Source organism: Odocoileus virginianus, chromosome 27 (assembly GCF_023699985.2).
Source record: "Odocoileus virginianus isolate 20LAN1187 ecotype Illinois chromosome 27, Ovbor_1.2, whole genome shotgun sequence".
NCBI classification, from domain to species: domain Eukaryota; kingdom Metazoa; phylum Chordata; class Mammalia; order Artiodactyla; family Cervidae; genus Odocoileus; species Odocoileus virginianus.
In genome coordinates, this window is record NC_069700.1 from 44,159,533 (window position 1) to 44,173,978 (window position 14,446).

Sequence of the window (14,446 nt, forward strand, 5' to 3'; positions counted from 1 at the left end):
AAAAAGTGGGGAACATAGTAATTCTTGTCTATTAACTCCAAAAATACTTTAGCAATTACTATTTAGTAGTTTTCACTTAGTATAAGCTTGATGACAGGTAAGAAAAACAGGAGAAATTTTTGATGAGTTCTTCATATTTCACTGATATTACATCATATTATATCACACTGTAATCTGTGAAAGTAAATATAGCAATAAAAAAGAAAACATATTAAAAGGAAAAGTCTTGAAACTCAATTTCCAAGACCAAAAATTTAGGGGAAAATATACGAATGGGCAAGAAAGGTATTTCTGAGATTTTTTTTTTTAATCTGCCTCCACTTATAGCATATTTTACAGTTATCTTTGACAGGTGGTCCAACTGACTTATAAAGCATATTTGGAGTCAGAGTTCACAAAATTCTTTAGATAAAATATTGGTTATTTTATCTCTGTTAATTAATACTCAAAATATTTTTTGCTTTAATTACTCACTTGCTTCCAGATTGGAGAAGAAAAAAATCATGACATACATGATTTATCACTTAAAAATATCCTTTGGCTCATATGTGAGTTACCATTTATTTTTCTGGTTGAGTAATCAGGGCCATTAATTCAATACCTTAAAATATTACAGCATAAGAATTTTATTGTTCACATTATGATATATAAACTTACAGGGAATACACAGGTAAACAGATCTAAATACTATTCAACTACAGAGTGCATGGGTAACTAAGACAAATTTCTGTATCTAATTTTATTCAAGAACACAAAAGAATACATAACAAATCAGTTTCATCAATTGATATCCCCCAAACAGATTCAGCATTAAGATTCCATGTCCATTTGTTTAAGTTTCCATCATATTATCTAGGAATGCATTATTTAAAATATATTGGACTTACCCATTTACATTTCCTTTATATACTTTCTTCTGTTTTTACAAATGGTAAGCAATTAGAAAACCAGTATAACTTCACATGTCAATTTTCTCATTGCCCCTTTATATTTATGCCTCAGAAGAATTCTCTAGACTTTTCAGGTCAGAGTTTTCTACTGATTGCTCTCCTCAAGGCCCCCTTCACTTCCTTGTTCCTCAAAGTATAGATCAGTGGATTTAGTACAGGAGTGACCAAGCTGTATATAATGGCGATGATCCGTTCCTGCTCCACAAAGCTACCTGTGGCAGGACGAGTGTAAGTGAAAACTACGGGAGCATAGAAAAGAACAACTACCATGAAGTGGGAGACACAAGTAGACAGTGCTTTATGGAGCATGCTGCAAGAATGGGTCTTGAAGAAAAGATAGGTAATAATGTAGGAATAGGATAGAAGTGTTAGAAAAAATGGGCCAATGGCAAAGGTCCCTGTGACAGTATTGAGCAGCCACTCATTGAGCTCAGTGTCCCCACAGGCTAACTCCAGCAGTGGCTTAACATCACAGAAGAAGTGACGGATGTGGTTGGAACCACAGAAGTTTAAGTGAGAGGTCATCACTGAGTGCAGTAGGGCATGGAAAAAACCAATAATCCAGATAGTGACAGCCATCTGGATACAGACCTGATGACTCATGATAAGAGGGTACCGAAGTGGTTTGCAGATAGCCACAAAGCGGTCAAAACCCATCACAGCCAGCAACATGGACTCTGTGCTACCCAGGAAGTGGAAGAAATGAAGCTGGCTTATGCATCCCGAGAAAGAAATTGCTTTGTGTGTAGAGAGGAAGTGCTCCAGCATCTTTGGCAGAGTCACCGTGGAGTAGCAGATATCTAAACATGACAAGTTTCCCAGGAAAAAATACATAGGAGAATGGAGTCTTGGATCAGAGATGACAACCACCAGGATGGCTCCATTTCCAGCCAAGCTGACAATGTAAATGGCAAGGAAAACCACAAAGAGAACAGGTTGCAGTACTTGGTTGTCTGTCACTCCCAGGAGGAGAAATTCAGTGACTGATGTTTGATTCAGCATCACTTGAAAGAAAAGACAAAATAACATATGGAATTCGATCTCTGAGGGGAACAGAGTCCCACAGCTGAGGATTTTCCCATCTCGACAATAATATTTTGAGGAACATTGCTATTTAAATAAGGTCACGTATTGGTTATGGACTGTTATTCAAACATTTTAAAAATTAGATTTATCATTAATATTTTTCTTTCTCCCAGGATTTAGCCAGACTATCATCTTCTCTGATACAACTTGCCTTTTATCATCCTAAATCAACTCCAAAAGCAGGTACATTTTTAAACACTCCATCACAGTGCTATCTCTTGACCTAGGAAGAAACCATCTGAAGTTTTTACTTAAGAAAAATAGACAATGAGAGAATAATAAGAGCTATAAGGAAATCTGAATAGAGATGCAGACATTGGAGCACTTCCTATAAAAAGGACTCATTCAAAGTTTGGGAAATCTATGAAAGGAGAAAGATTTGATTTGACTAGAATAAAAAAATGAATAAACTAGGGGACATTTCCAGAGATCCCATAGGATTATCACTTTTGTAGCTAGAGAAAATTTTGAGAAATTATCTAACCTTTATTACATCCTTGTTGCAGCCTGGCAGAACAGAGACCAGACCCTGCCCCATGACAGGAGGGTGCGCAAACCGCTTCCCGGAGATTGTCCTAGTAAGCATGCCCAGCAGACATATGTGGAGCTGGACATGCTCTCTGCTCTGGTCCACTGGCTGCCCCTGCGTCCCTCCTCACGGAAAGAAAACAAGATGTTCCTGATTAACAGCAGAGCCTTAATTTTACTCCCTCTGTATGGTGCGCTGATCAAACTCCCCGGTATAGCTATTTCCTAATGATCTCATGTGACTTCTGCCAATAAAAGTGCGGGCTGAAAGGAGCCATTTTGTCTTCCTGCCATGGAGAGCAGGAGGGCCCCCTGACTCCCTGCTTGCCAAGTTATATGTGTCTGTCTTTTCATTACTCCGCACCCCCCGCAAGCACACACGCATTTCAGGTCTTTCTTACCTGCTGTGCTGGACGCTGCAGATCTTTTTTGTAATGATGGCTTCAGGAATTTAGAGTAGACTTCCATGATAGCCATGTATATTTTGTACACTGTTAAACTTTATCACTCCTGATCAAGATACACATATGTCAAACATTTTTGGTTCTCTACTTGCAAAACAAAATTATATAAAAAAATTCACTTGGGGGAAAAATCTTTCCCTAACATTTAAAGAAAATAACAATGAGATTTTCTGTACCAAATATTTATTTCACTGCATCTGAGTATTTGTCGATTACACATTTACTTTGGAGACTATCTAGAGACATGGCAATAAAAATATAGGCAATAAAGAGTCTTCATAATCTGCAAAGACAAGGTTCATGGTAAGATAGGAAATGGATCTAAATCCTTGACTTGTAAATTTAATACAGGCAAGAAGACGGAGGATATGGGCAACTCCCCAGCCTGTCTCCTGGTTCATTCTCCTACATGATTGAGTGTTCAAATTCACAGCTAAGAAGGCTTCTCAGATTGACACTTGTGAAAAGTAAATAGAAAAATTTTTGAAAAATAAAGAGTAGAAAAATATTTGATGTGATAGTTTATATTGGAATTATAGCATAAGCTCTTCATCTTCTGAAACCTCTTCTTTCTGAAATTCTGCCTGTCTTTTCTGATCTACAGATCTTTAGATATACAGAGCCTGAGACAGAGTGTCCCTGGGGTTTGGGAGGATTATTGAAAGAATAAACAAGATACTTTTCTATACCTGCAATATAAGAGAATTCTCCTTGGGGAATTTCTACCTTGAGTTCCAATTTTTCTTTGTTTTATTTTCCTTCCTTACTCTGTTTCTTTCTTAGTTTCATAACCACAGATAGTACAGCTCTCAAGGGCCTCAGGATTTCTTTAATTACCTTTCATTTCCTGGGACAGAGATTTGGATACACTTCCTCATGTTGAGTACTTCCATAGAAAAATGTAAGGAAATTGGGCAATGACAGTTAAGGAATAAGGGCCAGTCATATCCCATTGGTCCATACAGAAAATTGATGATCATTAAAATATTATACTCATTCATTACTGTGATTCTATGGAAAACACAAAAGAGGAATAGGAAGAAATAGTATTGCTTTTGTGCCTTCTAAATCTGACTATGCACCATTGGTAGTAACATTTAAATATTTTCTTTAATTTTGGGATCCCAAAAGCTCACATTTATCTCTAGGAGAATGAGGCTGGTCTCTCCAATGTGTATCTTCACTTATTGCTGTACACTTTAGGTAACAATATTCTTTCTGCTTCATCCAAGGAATACCTATATGCAATCTGACATGGATCCAAGCATTCTAATTATTGTTGTAAATGCCATGTACTTTGTCCATCTATCACAGTTCATTTTTGTTGCAATGCAATTCATTATATATTTTTCACAATAATTGCTTGTTATAGTATGCCATGAATATAATATAAATAAATAATTATTGTATGTTCATTGCTTAAATTATTGTTCTGATTCCACATTTGTATTTCTGTCCTTCCTTGACAATCTCTACATCTTTAAAGGGACGCCAAAATTGCTGGAAGACTCCCTCTCTACTCACAAAGCAATTTCTTTCTTCAGATGCATAAGCCAGCTTCATTTCTTCCACTCCCCAGTGGCATGAAAAGTTGACGGGGACTTCAGGTAGGTGTCAAAGACCGAGCTGTAGAAGAGGATGACCATGGAGAGGTGGGAGCTGCATGTGGCCAGGGCTTTCTTTTTCCCCTGTGCTGATGGAACCCAAGCTACAGCAAGGAATATATGGGCATAGGCGCTTATGACACAGAAGAGAGGGCTGATTCCTGAGTCCTGTCAGAACCATCATCAGGTCCTCATTGAGGCGGGCATCAGAGCAGGAAAGTCTTAAGAGAGATTTAAAATCACACAAAAAAGTGAGGCATCTCTAGATTAGTATAGAATGATAGGTTAGCATCAAGTTTGGGATCGAAGAGTCAGAGTGGGCCACTCCCCTTGACCCACCCACCAGCAGCCCACATCTGCAAGGAGTCATTAGGAATGGATAGTGCAGAGGATGGCCGATGGCAGCATAGCAGTCGATAGCCATGGCAGTCAAAAGCAGGTGGTCCATGTTAGCAAAAACTGCAAAGAAATATAACTGGGCCAGACAGAGAGAGAGATTGATCTCTACCACATGGATCTCTGCTCAGTGTTATGTGGTAGCCTGAATGGGAGGAGAGTTTGGGGGAGAATGAATACAGATATATGTATGGCTAAGTCCCTTGGCTGTCTACCTGAAACCTACATAACATTATTAATTGGCTATTCTCCAATAAAAATAAAACTTAAAAAAATAATAAAAGTGAAAGTTGCTCAGTCGTGTCCAACTCTTTGCGACCCCATGTCTATACAGTCCATGGAATTCTCCAGGCCAGCATACGGGAGTGGGTAGCCTTTCCCTTCTCCAGGACATCCTCCCAACCCACAGATTGAGTCCTGGTCTCATGCATTGTAGGCAGACTGTTTACCAGCTGAACCACAAGTGAAGCCTGAGATACTGGAGTGGGTAGCCTATCCCTTCTCCAGCAGATCTTCCCAACCCAGGGATAGAACTCAGGTCTCCTGCATTGCAGGTTCATTCTTTACCAACTGAGCTATGAGCAAAGCCTAAAGAAAATAAGTAAATAAATATAAATAAATAGAAAGAGGTATGGTAATATAATAATATAATTCTCTGTGCTACACAATGTATCCTTGTTGCTTATCCATTAAAAAAGAAAAGAGGTAAGCAACAAGGATACATGGTGTAGCATAGAATTATAGCCATTATCCTGTAATAACTTTTATGGAGTGTGATCTGTAAAAATAATGAATGACTATGCTGTACACTTGATAGTAGGATAATATTGTAAATAAACTATAATTCATTTTAAAAAAGACAAAAGTTATCAAACTTGCTAAGAAACTAGATCTCAATTGTTCCCACAGTTGCTCATTAGAGAAAAACCTGGAGAAATTTTTTCTTGAGAAAATTTTCTGTAGATAGGGTTGAGGAAGAAAATCAACAATTAAGCAGAAGCCGAATATTGATTTGGAAATAAAATTAGAAAGATTACTTAAAACGTCACAATTTCTGCCTTGTTACTGCCCTGTCTCCTTAAGTAAGAATAGTTGGAAGAGACTGACATACAGGCATAAACTGTTATATATGTCCTTTTATTTTTATTGTTCTGAGAATTTCTGTCATGAAAATATATCACAGTTGATCAAATTATTTTCATACATCTCTAAATAAAGTCATCTCAGTTGAAATCTGTAACATCATTAAACAGAGTCAGTGCTTCCCTGCTATACTCTTCCCAATTTCTGGATCATAAAATAATGCAGCTTAATTAAATATGTGTTTAACCTTCTGTGTTCAGGGTGACAGTGTATCATGCAGCTATAGGTAATCATGTGTTCCTCTATAGTTTACACCTCCATGTAGGTTGGATTATGTCAAAAATTTTGTTCAACAGAGATTCTGAGACCGTTCAGAGTATAAGATATCTTCTCCCCACATACATTCTTTTATAAACAAAGCTGAAATTAAGAGGCCAAAGAAGGTAGAGTTGGAAGACAGAAGAAACATGTAAGGTCAGAACCAAATTCTTTGGATTTACAAAAGTGAATGTAAACAATTTGAATAGTCTGTTTATCAGCTCAAAATATTCTTTTACAGTCTTATTTGTCTGTATCTCTATTTAATGTATTAATTTATTGGCTGTGCTGCCTGGCTTGTGGTATCTTAGTTTCCCAACCAGGGATTGAACCCAGACCCTCGAGAGTGAAAGGGCAGACTCTTCACCACTGAACTGCCACAGCATTCTGTATCTCTAAATAGTTTTAAGTGCTGGCGCCCACCATGGTTTCAGGCCCAGTGGCATTTCTAGGAACTTAGAAAGTGAGGAACATAGTAATTCTTGTCAATTAGGTCCAAAAATACTTCTGGAATTACTATTTAATAGTTTTCATTTGGTATAAGTTTGGTGACAGATAAGAAAAACAAGACAAAAACTTTTTATGAATTCTTCATATTTCATCAGAGAAGGCAATGACAACCCAGTCCAGTACTCTTGCCTGGAAAATCCCATGGATGGGGAGCCTGGTGGGCTGCAGTCCATGGGGTCACTAAGAGTTGGACATGACTGAGCGGCTTCACTTTCCCTTTTCACTTTCATGCACTGGAGAAGGAAATGGCAACCCACTCCGATGTTCTTGCCTGGAGAATCCCAGGGACGGGGGAGCCTGGTGGGCTGCTGTCTATGGGGTCACACAGAGTCGGACACAACTGAAGTGACTTAGCAGCAGCAGCAGCATATTTTATTTGTATTACATCATAATATATCATGTTACAGTCTGTGAAAATAAGTATAGAAATCAAAAAACTAAATAAAAAGGAAGAATTTTGAAACTCAATTTTCCATGACCAGAAATTGAGGGGAAAATAACATAATCATGAACTAGAAAGATATTCCTGAGATTTTTTTCAAGCTGACTCCACTTCGAACAATATTTTACAGTAATCTTTGACAGGTTATTCAATTGACTTATTAAATATCCTTGGAGTCAGAGTTCACAAAACTCTTTAGATAAACCATTAGTTACACTATCTGTATTAATTAGAACTCAGACTACTGTTTATTTTAATTGCTTGCCTCTCTGCTTAGAGAAAAAGAAATCATGATATACTGTTTAAAAATGTCCTTTAACTCATATGTGAGTTTACGTTTACTTTCTTGTGGAGTCCATGACCCTAAATTAAAATCCTTAAAGTGTAGCAGTTTAAGAAAACAGTTTAATTTAAAATGTAATAATTTTTAAAAATTATTATTTTTTTTGGCTGTGGCATGCAGCATGTAGGATCTTAGTTTCCTGACTACGGATTGAACCTGTATCTTCTGCACTGGAAGCTTGGAGTCTTAACCACTGGGACACCAGAGAAGTCCCTGAAACAGTATAATTTTATTATTCACATTATGATATGTTAACTTGCAGGGAACACATAGGTAAACATACTTTAGTACTATCCAACTATGCAATGTATGGGTAATTGAGGCAAATTTCCATATCTGATTTTATTCAAGAACACAAAAAATAGATAACAAATCATTTTTATCAACTGATATCTCCAAAACAAATTCAACAATAAAATTCAATGGACAGTGTCCCATTTATTCAAGTTTTCCTTATATTATGTAGGAATACATTGTTTAACGTGACTTACTGGACTTTTCCATTTATTATTCTTTTATACAGTTCCTTTTGTTTCACAGATAGTAAACACTCTGACAAGCAGTATAATTCCATATCTCCAGTTTCTCATTGCCTGTTGATTTATGCCTGAGAAGAGTTCTCTAGACTTCTTCAAGTCATTGACTCCTGGAAATCATCCTCTTCAAGGCCCCCTTTACTTCCTTGTTCCTCAAAGTATAGATCAGTGGATTTAGCACAGGGGTGACCACATTGTACATAATAGCATTGATCTGATCCTGGTCCATGGAGCTACTTGAGGCAGGATGAAGGTAAACAAAAACACCAGGGACGTAGAAAAGAACAACTACCAAGAAGTGGGAGGCACAAGTGGACAGTGCTTTATGAAGCATGCTGCAAGAATAGGCCTTGAAGAAAAGATAGATAATAATGTAGAAATAGGACAGGAATGTTAGAAAGCATGAACTCATGGCAATGGTGCCTGTGACAGTATTGAGCAGCCACTCATTGAGCTCAATGTTGCCACAGGCCAACTCCAGCAGTGGCTTAACATCACAGAAGAAGTGATTAATGTGGTTGGAACCACAGAAGTTTAAGCGAGAGGTCATCACTGAGTGCAGCAGGGCATGGAAAAAACCAAAGATCCAGACAGTGACAGCCATCTGGGTACAGACCTGATGATTCATTATAAGAGTATAATGGTTTGCAGATAGCCACAAAGCGGTCAAAGCCCATCACAGTCAGCAACATGGACTCTGTGCTGCCCAGGAAGTGGAAGAAATGAAGCTGGCTTATGCATCCCAAGAAAGAAATTGCTTTGTGTGTAGAGAGGAAGTTTTCCAGCATCTTTGGCAGAGTCACTGTGGAGAAGCAGATATCTAGACATGACAAGTTTCCCAGGAAAAAATACATAGGAGAATGGAGTCTTGGATCAGAGATGACAACCATCAGGATGGCTGCATTCCCAGCCACATTGACAATGTAAATTGCAAGGAAAATCACGAAGAGAACAGGTTGCAGTACTTGGATGTCTGTCACTGGCAGGAGGAGAAATTCAGTGACTGATGTTTGATTCAGCATCACTTGAAAGAAAAGATCAAGTAAGATATGGAATGCTATCTCTGATGGGAACCAGATTCCTCCTGCTGAGAATTTTCTCACCCAGACAATAATATTTTGAGAGAGAGCATTGCTATTTAAATAGTCCCAGCATCACAGGTTGTACAATATTTGGACCACTAGATTATTAAATATTAAAGTTACACGGTGTTTGTGGACCATTACTCAAATACTTTTTAAAAATTAGATTTATCAATATTTTTCTTTCTTCCAGGGATTCAGAACATGTTGCCAGCCTACCATCTTCTCTAATAACACTTGTGTTATATCATCGTAAGATCAAACAGAGAGTAAATTTTGAAATACTCCACTATACTGCTTTTTCTTAACCAAGTAAGAACTCATTTGATTTACTTAAGAGAAATCAATAATGAGAGAACAGTAAGAGCTCTAAGGAAGTCGAAATAGAGATGCAAACTGTGGAATGCTTTCTATAAAAAGGAAACATTTTAAGTTTGGGAAATCCTTGAAAGGAGAAGAAAAAAATTTGGTGTGACTAGAATTAAAAAGTGAATTCAGTAGGGAACATTTCTAGCAATCCCATGGGATTCTCACCCTTATAGCTAGAAAAAATTTGGAGTAATTATCTAACCTTTATTTCACCTTTATTGAAGGCTGGCTTCCAGGTATTCAGAGTAGCTTTCCTTGATAACCATGTATGTTTTGTGTATTATTAAACTTTATCACTCCTGCTTAAGAGACACATGATATGCCAAACATCATGTTTGGTTCTCTAACCTCAAAGTTTTTTCAAAAATCCTTGGGGAAGAGAACCGTTTGGTAACATCTAAAGATAATAATAATCAGACTTTATGTACAAAATGATTTATTTCACTGCATCCTGAATATTTAAAGATCACATATTTACTCTGGAGAACACTTAGAGCATGGCAATAAAAATATACGCAGTAATGAGCCTTTATAATTCACAAACACAATGGGGAGTCCATCATAAGATATGAAACTAGCCCTAAATCCTGGGCATTCAACTTTAATACTAGCAAGAAGATAGACAATAAGTGCAACTCCCCAGCTTGTCTCCTGGTTCATTCTCATACCTGTTTGTGTGTTCAAATTCACTGCTGAGAAAGCTTACCAGGTTGACACCCCTGTAAAGTAAATAATAGAAAAACATTATGAAAAATAAAGATAAAAAATATATTTGAAGTGAAAGCTTATATTGGGATTAAGTATATACTCTTCATTTTCCAAAAGCTTTTCTTTCTGAAATTCTGCCTGTCTTTTATGTTCCACAGTTCTTCAGACAAACCCTGAGAGAGAATGCCCCTGGGGTTTGGGAGGATCTTTCTATACCTGCAGTATGAGAGAATTCTCCTTGGGGAGCTCCTATCTTGAGTTCCATTTTTGTTTTTTCCTATCGTTTCAATTTTCTTTCCTTACTGTACTTCTTTCTTAGTTTAAGAATCACAGACAGTACAGGTCTCAATGTCCTACTTTTTCTTTTTTTTCCCCAAACTGTAAACTTTCTATTTTTAATTGGAGTATAGCCAATTAACAATGTTGTGGTAGTTTCACATGAAGAGTGAAGGGACTCAGGTCATACATGTAAATGTATCCATTCTTCTCTTCCAAGTTCCCCTCGAATCCTGGCCAGCACATAACACTGAGAGGGTTCCATGTGCTATACAATAGGTTCTTGTTGGTTATGCATTTTAAATATAGCAGTGTGTACACGACCATACCAAAGTCCCTAACTATCCCTTCCCCTGGCACCCGTAAGTTCATTTTCTAAGTTTGTGAGTATTTTTCTGTCCCACAAGTAAGTTCATTTGTATCATTTCCTTTGAGAATCCACATACAAAGGATGTCATATGATATTTCTCCTTCTCTGACTTACTTCACATAGTATTGCACTCTCTAAAATTATCTTTCACTTCCTGGGACAGAGGTATGGATACACTTTCTCATCTTGGGGACTGCTCTGGGAGAATTCTATATAAAATGGAAGGAAATTGGGCAATGGCGTTTAAGGAATGAACGCCAGTCACATCCTATTGATCTGTACAGAAAGATGATTATTGTTTAGGTATTCTACTCATTTATTACTGTGGTTCTATGGAATACAAAAGAGAGGGATGAGGAGAAGCGTATTCCTTTTGTTCCTTCTGAGTCTGACACTTCACTGTTGGTGTTTTTAAAAAATTTTATGTGTTTATTTTTGGCAGCACTGAGTCTTCACTGCTGTGCATGGCCTTTCTCCAGCTGTGGTGAGCCCAGGCCACTCCCTAGTTGTGGTGCACGGGCTTCTCATTGTAGTGGCTTCTCGGGTTGCAGAGCATGGACTCTAGAGGGCGGGGGCTTCAGTAGTTGTGGTTCGCAGGCTCTAGAGTTTGGGATCAAAAGTTGTGGCGCATGGGATTAGCTGCTCAGCAGCATATAAAATCTTCCCAGACCAGTAATGAAAGTTGTGTCCCCTGCATTGGCAGGCAGATTCTTAACCCCTGGACCACCAGGACTCTCCTACAGTTGGTATTAACGCTCAAATATTTTCTATTATTTTGGTATCCCAGACCTCACACTTCTCCCTAAGAGAATGAGGCTGATATCACCAATGTGTGTCTTCACTTCCTGCTCTCTGCCTTAGTAGTAGTATTCTATCTCCTTCATCCAAGGAATATTTATATGCAATCCAACATCTATCCAAGCTTTCTAATTACCATTACAAATGCAATGTACTTGGTCCACCTTTCAATTGTGTTTCATTTTTGTTGCTTTGCCGAAGTTCATACTATATTCATCACATTAATAATTCCTTAATTATTAATTTCATCAGCAGCTTAACAGGCTCACTGTCCCTACCCTCTATTACTAATGCCCATGCCATCAGCATCTGAAACAAATTTTGCTAAGAGAAGTGTACACAGATAGCTGATTCATGTTGTTGTACAGCAGAAACTAACACAGCATTGTAAAGCAATTATACTCCGATTAAAAAAAACTGCATCAGGAGAGCCACATGTTCACTGCTTCACAGTCTCCTTGGTGGTTACTGCTCTTCCTCCTTATTATCCACTTTTGTGCATCTCCTCTTCTCTGTCTTCTAGTTCTGTGCTTTATATATCTATAAACAGATAACTCTCAAGTTACACTTTTCATTTCAACTTATTTTCCTAACTCTGGCTTATATATTTAACTTCCAACTAGATAGTCTTATAGTAGCTGTCTTAACCATTAAGATGTCTTCTTTCAGCTGACTTGATTTACATACCGCATTGGAAACAGACACACAAATCAAATAGACTGCCAACCTTGTGCATTCCACCAAGTGCAGAACTTGAACTCTCTATAGTCCACTTTGAAAGCTGATCCCATTACTCCATTTGCCAAATGACATCTTCAACACTTGCCTCTGGCTACTCTGATCTTTACAAACAATGACCTTAGAATTACCCATTCCATCCAATGATATTGGTGAGTAGATGGGAAAGAACAAAGAATCCAGGGCCTTGGAATACACTGATGAGACCAGGTAAAAATAATGTAGTTTAGAAGCTGAGCATTATCAATCTTTATCTCTCTTGTGACCAGAAGGATTTTGAGGAAGAAATCATTTTGGCCTTAGAGATCAGTTCCCAGAGTTACTCATTAGAGAAAAACCTGGAGGAATTTTTTTTTGAGAAAATTTCTTATAGATAGGGCTGAGGAATAAAATCAATAAACAGAAGTCTAATACTGATTTGGACATAAAATCAGAAAGATTACTTAAAACTCACAATGTCTGTCTAGTCACTGCCCTGTCTCCTTGTATGAGAATAGCTTGAAGAGATTGCCATACAGTCATAACACATTATATGTATCTTTTTATTTTTATTGTTCTGAGAACATTTGTCATGCGAATACATTGAAGTTTAACAAATCATTTCATTCATCTGTTGATAAAGTCATCTCAGTTGAGACCTGAAACATTAAATAGAGTCAGTGCTTTTCTGTTGTATTTTCCCCAATTTATGAAACACCTATTAATGCAGTTTCTTTAAATAGGTGTTTAACCATCTGTGTTTAGGAAGCCAGCGAGTCATAAAGCAATAGGTAACTATGTGCTCCTCTACAGTCTACAGCCTCTATGAAGCTAGATTATGTCAAAAATTCTGTTCAGTAGAAATTCTTTCTGATATAGTGCAGGATGTAAGATGCCTTCTCCCACACACATTCTTTTATAAACAAAATTGGAATCAAGAGACTAGACAAGGTAGAGTTGGAAGATGGAAGAACCATGTGAGTAAGGTTAGAACCAAATTTCTTGGATTTACAAAAGTGAATGTAAAAAATTTGAGCAGTCTGTCCATGACCTCAAAATATCCTTTTATAGTCTTATGTGTCTATATCTCTATTTTATTTATTTATCATTCTTATTTATTTATTTATTGACAGTGTTACCTGTTTTGTGGGACCTTAGCTCCCCAACCAGGAATTGAACCCATGTCTTTGGCAGGAAAAATCTGGAATCCTAAACACTGGACACGATGGAATTCTGTATCTCTAAATAGTTGTAAGTACTGGCACTCACCATGGTTTCAGATTCAGTGGCATATCTAGGAACTTAGAAAGTGAGGAATATAGTAATTTTTGTCTATTAGCCTTCAAACATACTTCAGCAATTACTATTTAATACCTTTCACTCAGTATAGCTTGGTGACAGGTAAGGAAAGCAAGACAAATTGTTAATGAATTCTTTATATTTCACTGGAATTACATCATAATATATCACATTACAATCTGTGAAAATAAGTATAGAAATCAAAAAACAAAACAAATGATAAGGAAAGTTTTGAAACTCAATATTCTTAACCAAAAATCGAGGGGAAAACAACATGCTAAGAGCTAGAAATGTATTCCTGAGATTTTTTTTCAACCTGACTATACTTTTAACAATATTTTACAGTAATCTTTGACAGGTTGTCAGTTGACTTATAAAACATCTTTGCAGTCAGAGGTCATAAAACTCTTTAGATAAACCATTGGTTACTTTAACTCTGTTAACTAGAGCTAACATCAATATTTGTTTTAATTACTTGCCTCCCTGCTTAGAGAAAAAGAAATCATGACATACTGATTAAAAATATCCTTTCACTCATGTGTGAGTTAACATTTACTTTTCCATTTG

The 14,446-nt window shown here is 37.1% G+C and overlaps 1 protein-coding gene and 2 pseudogenes across 1 annotated transcript; all 3 read right to left on the reverse strand.

The window, feature by feature from the left end:
- Positions 1–1,025: 1,025 nt before the first annotated feature.
- Positions 1,026–1,979, reverse strand: LOC110133334 (olfactory receptor 12D2-like). The gene has a single exon (XM_020887162.2). The coding sequence runs from the start codon at positions 1,977–1,979 to the stop codon at positions 1,026–1,028; it is 954 nt and encodes a 317-aa protein (XP_020742821.2).
- A 2,608-nt stretch (positions 1,980–4,587) lies between these two features.
- On the reverse strand, positions 4,588–8,228 carry LOC110133237 (olfactory receptor 1G1-like; annotated as a pseudogene).
- A 132-nt stretch (positions 8,229–8,360) lies between these two features.
- LOC110133238 (olfactory receptor 12D1-like) lies at positions 8,361–9,282 on the reverse strand (annotated as a pseudogene).
- Positions 9,283–14,446: the final 5,164 nt, after the last annotated feature.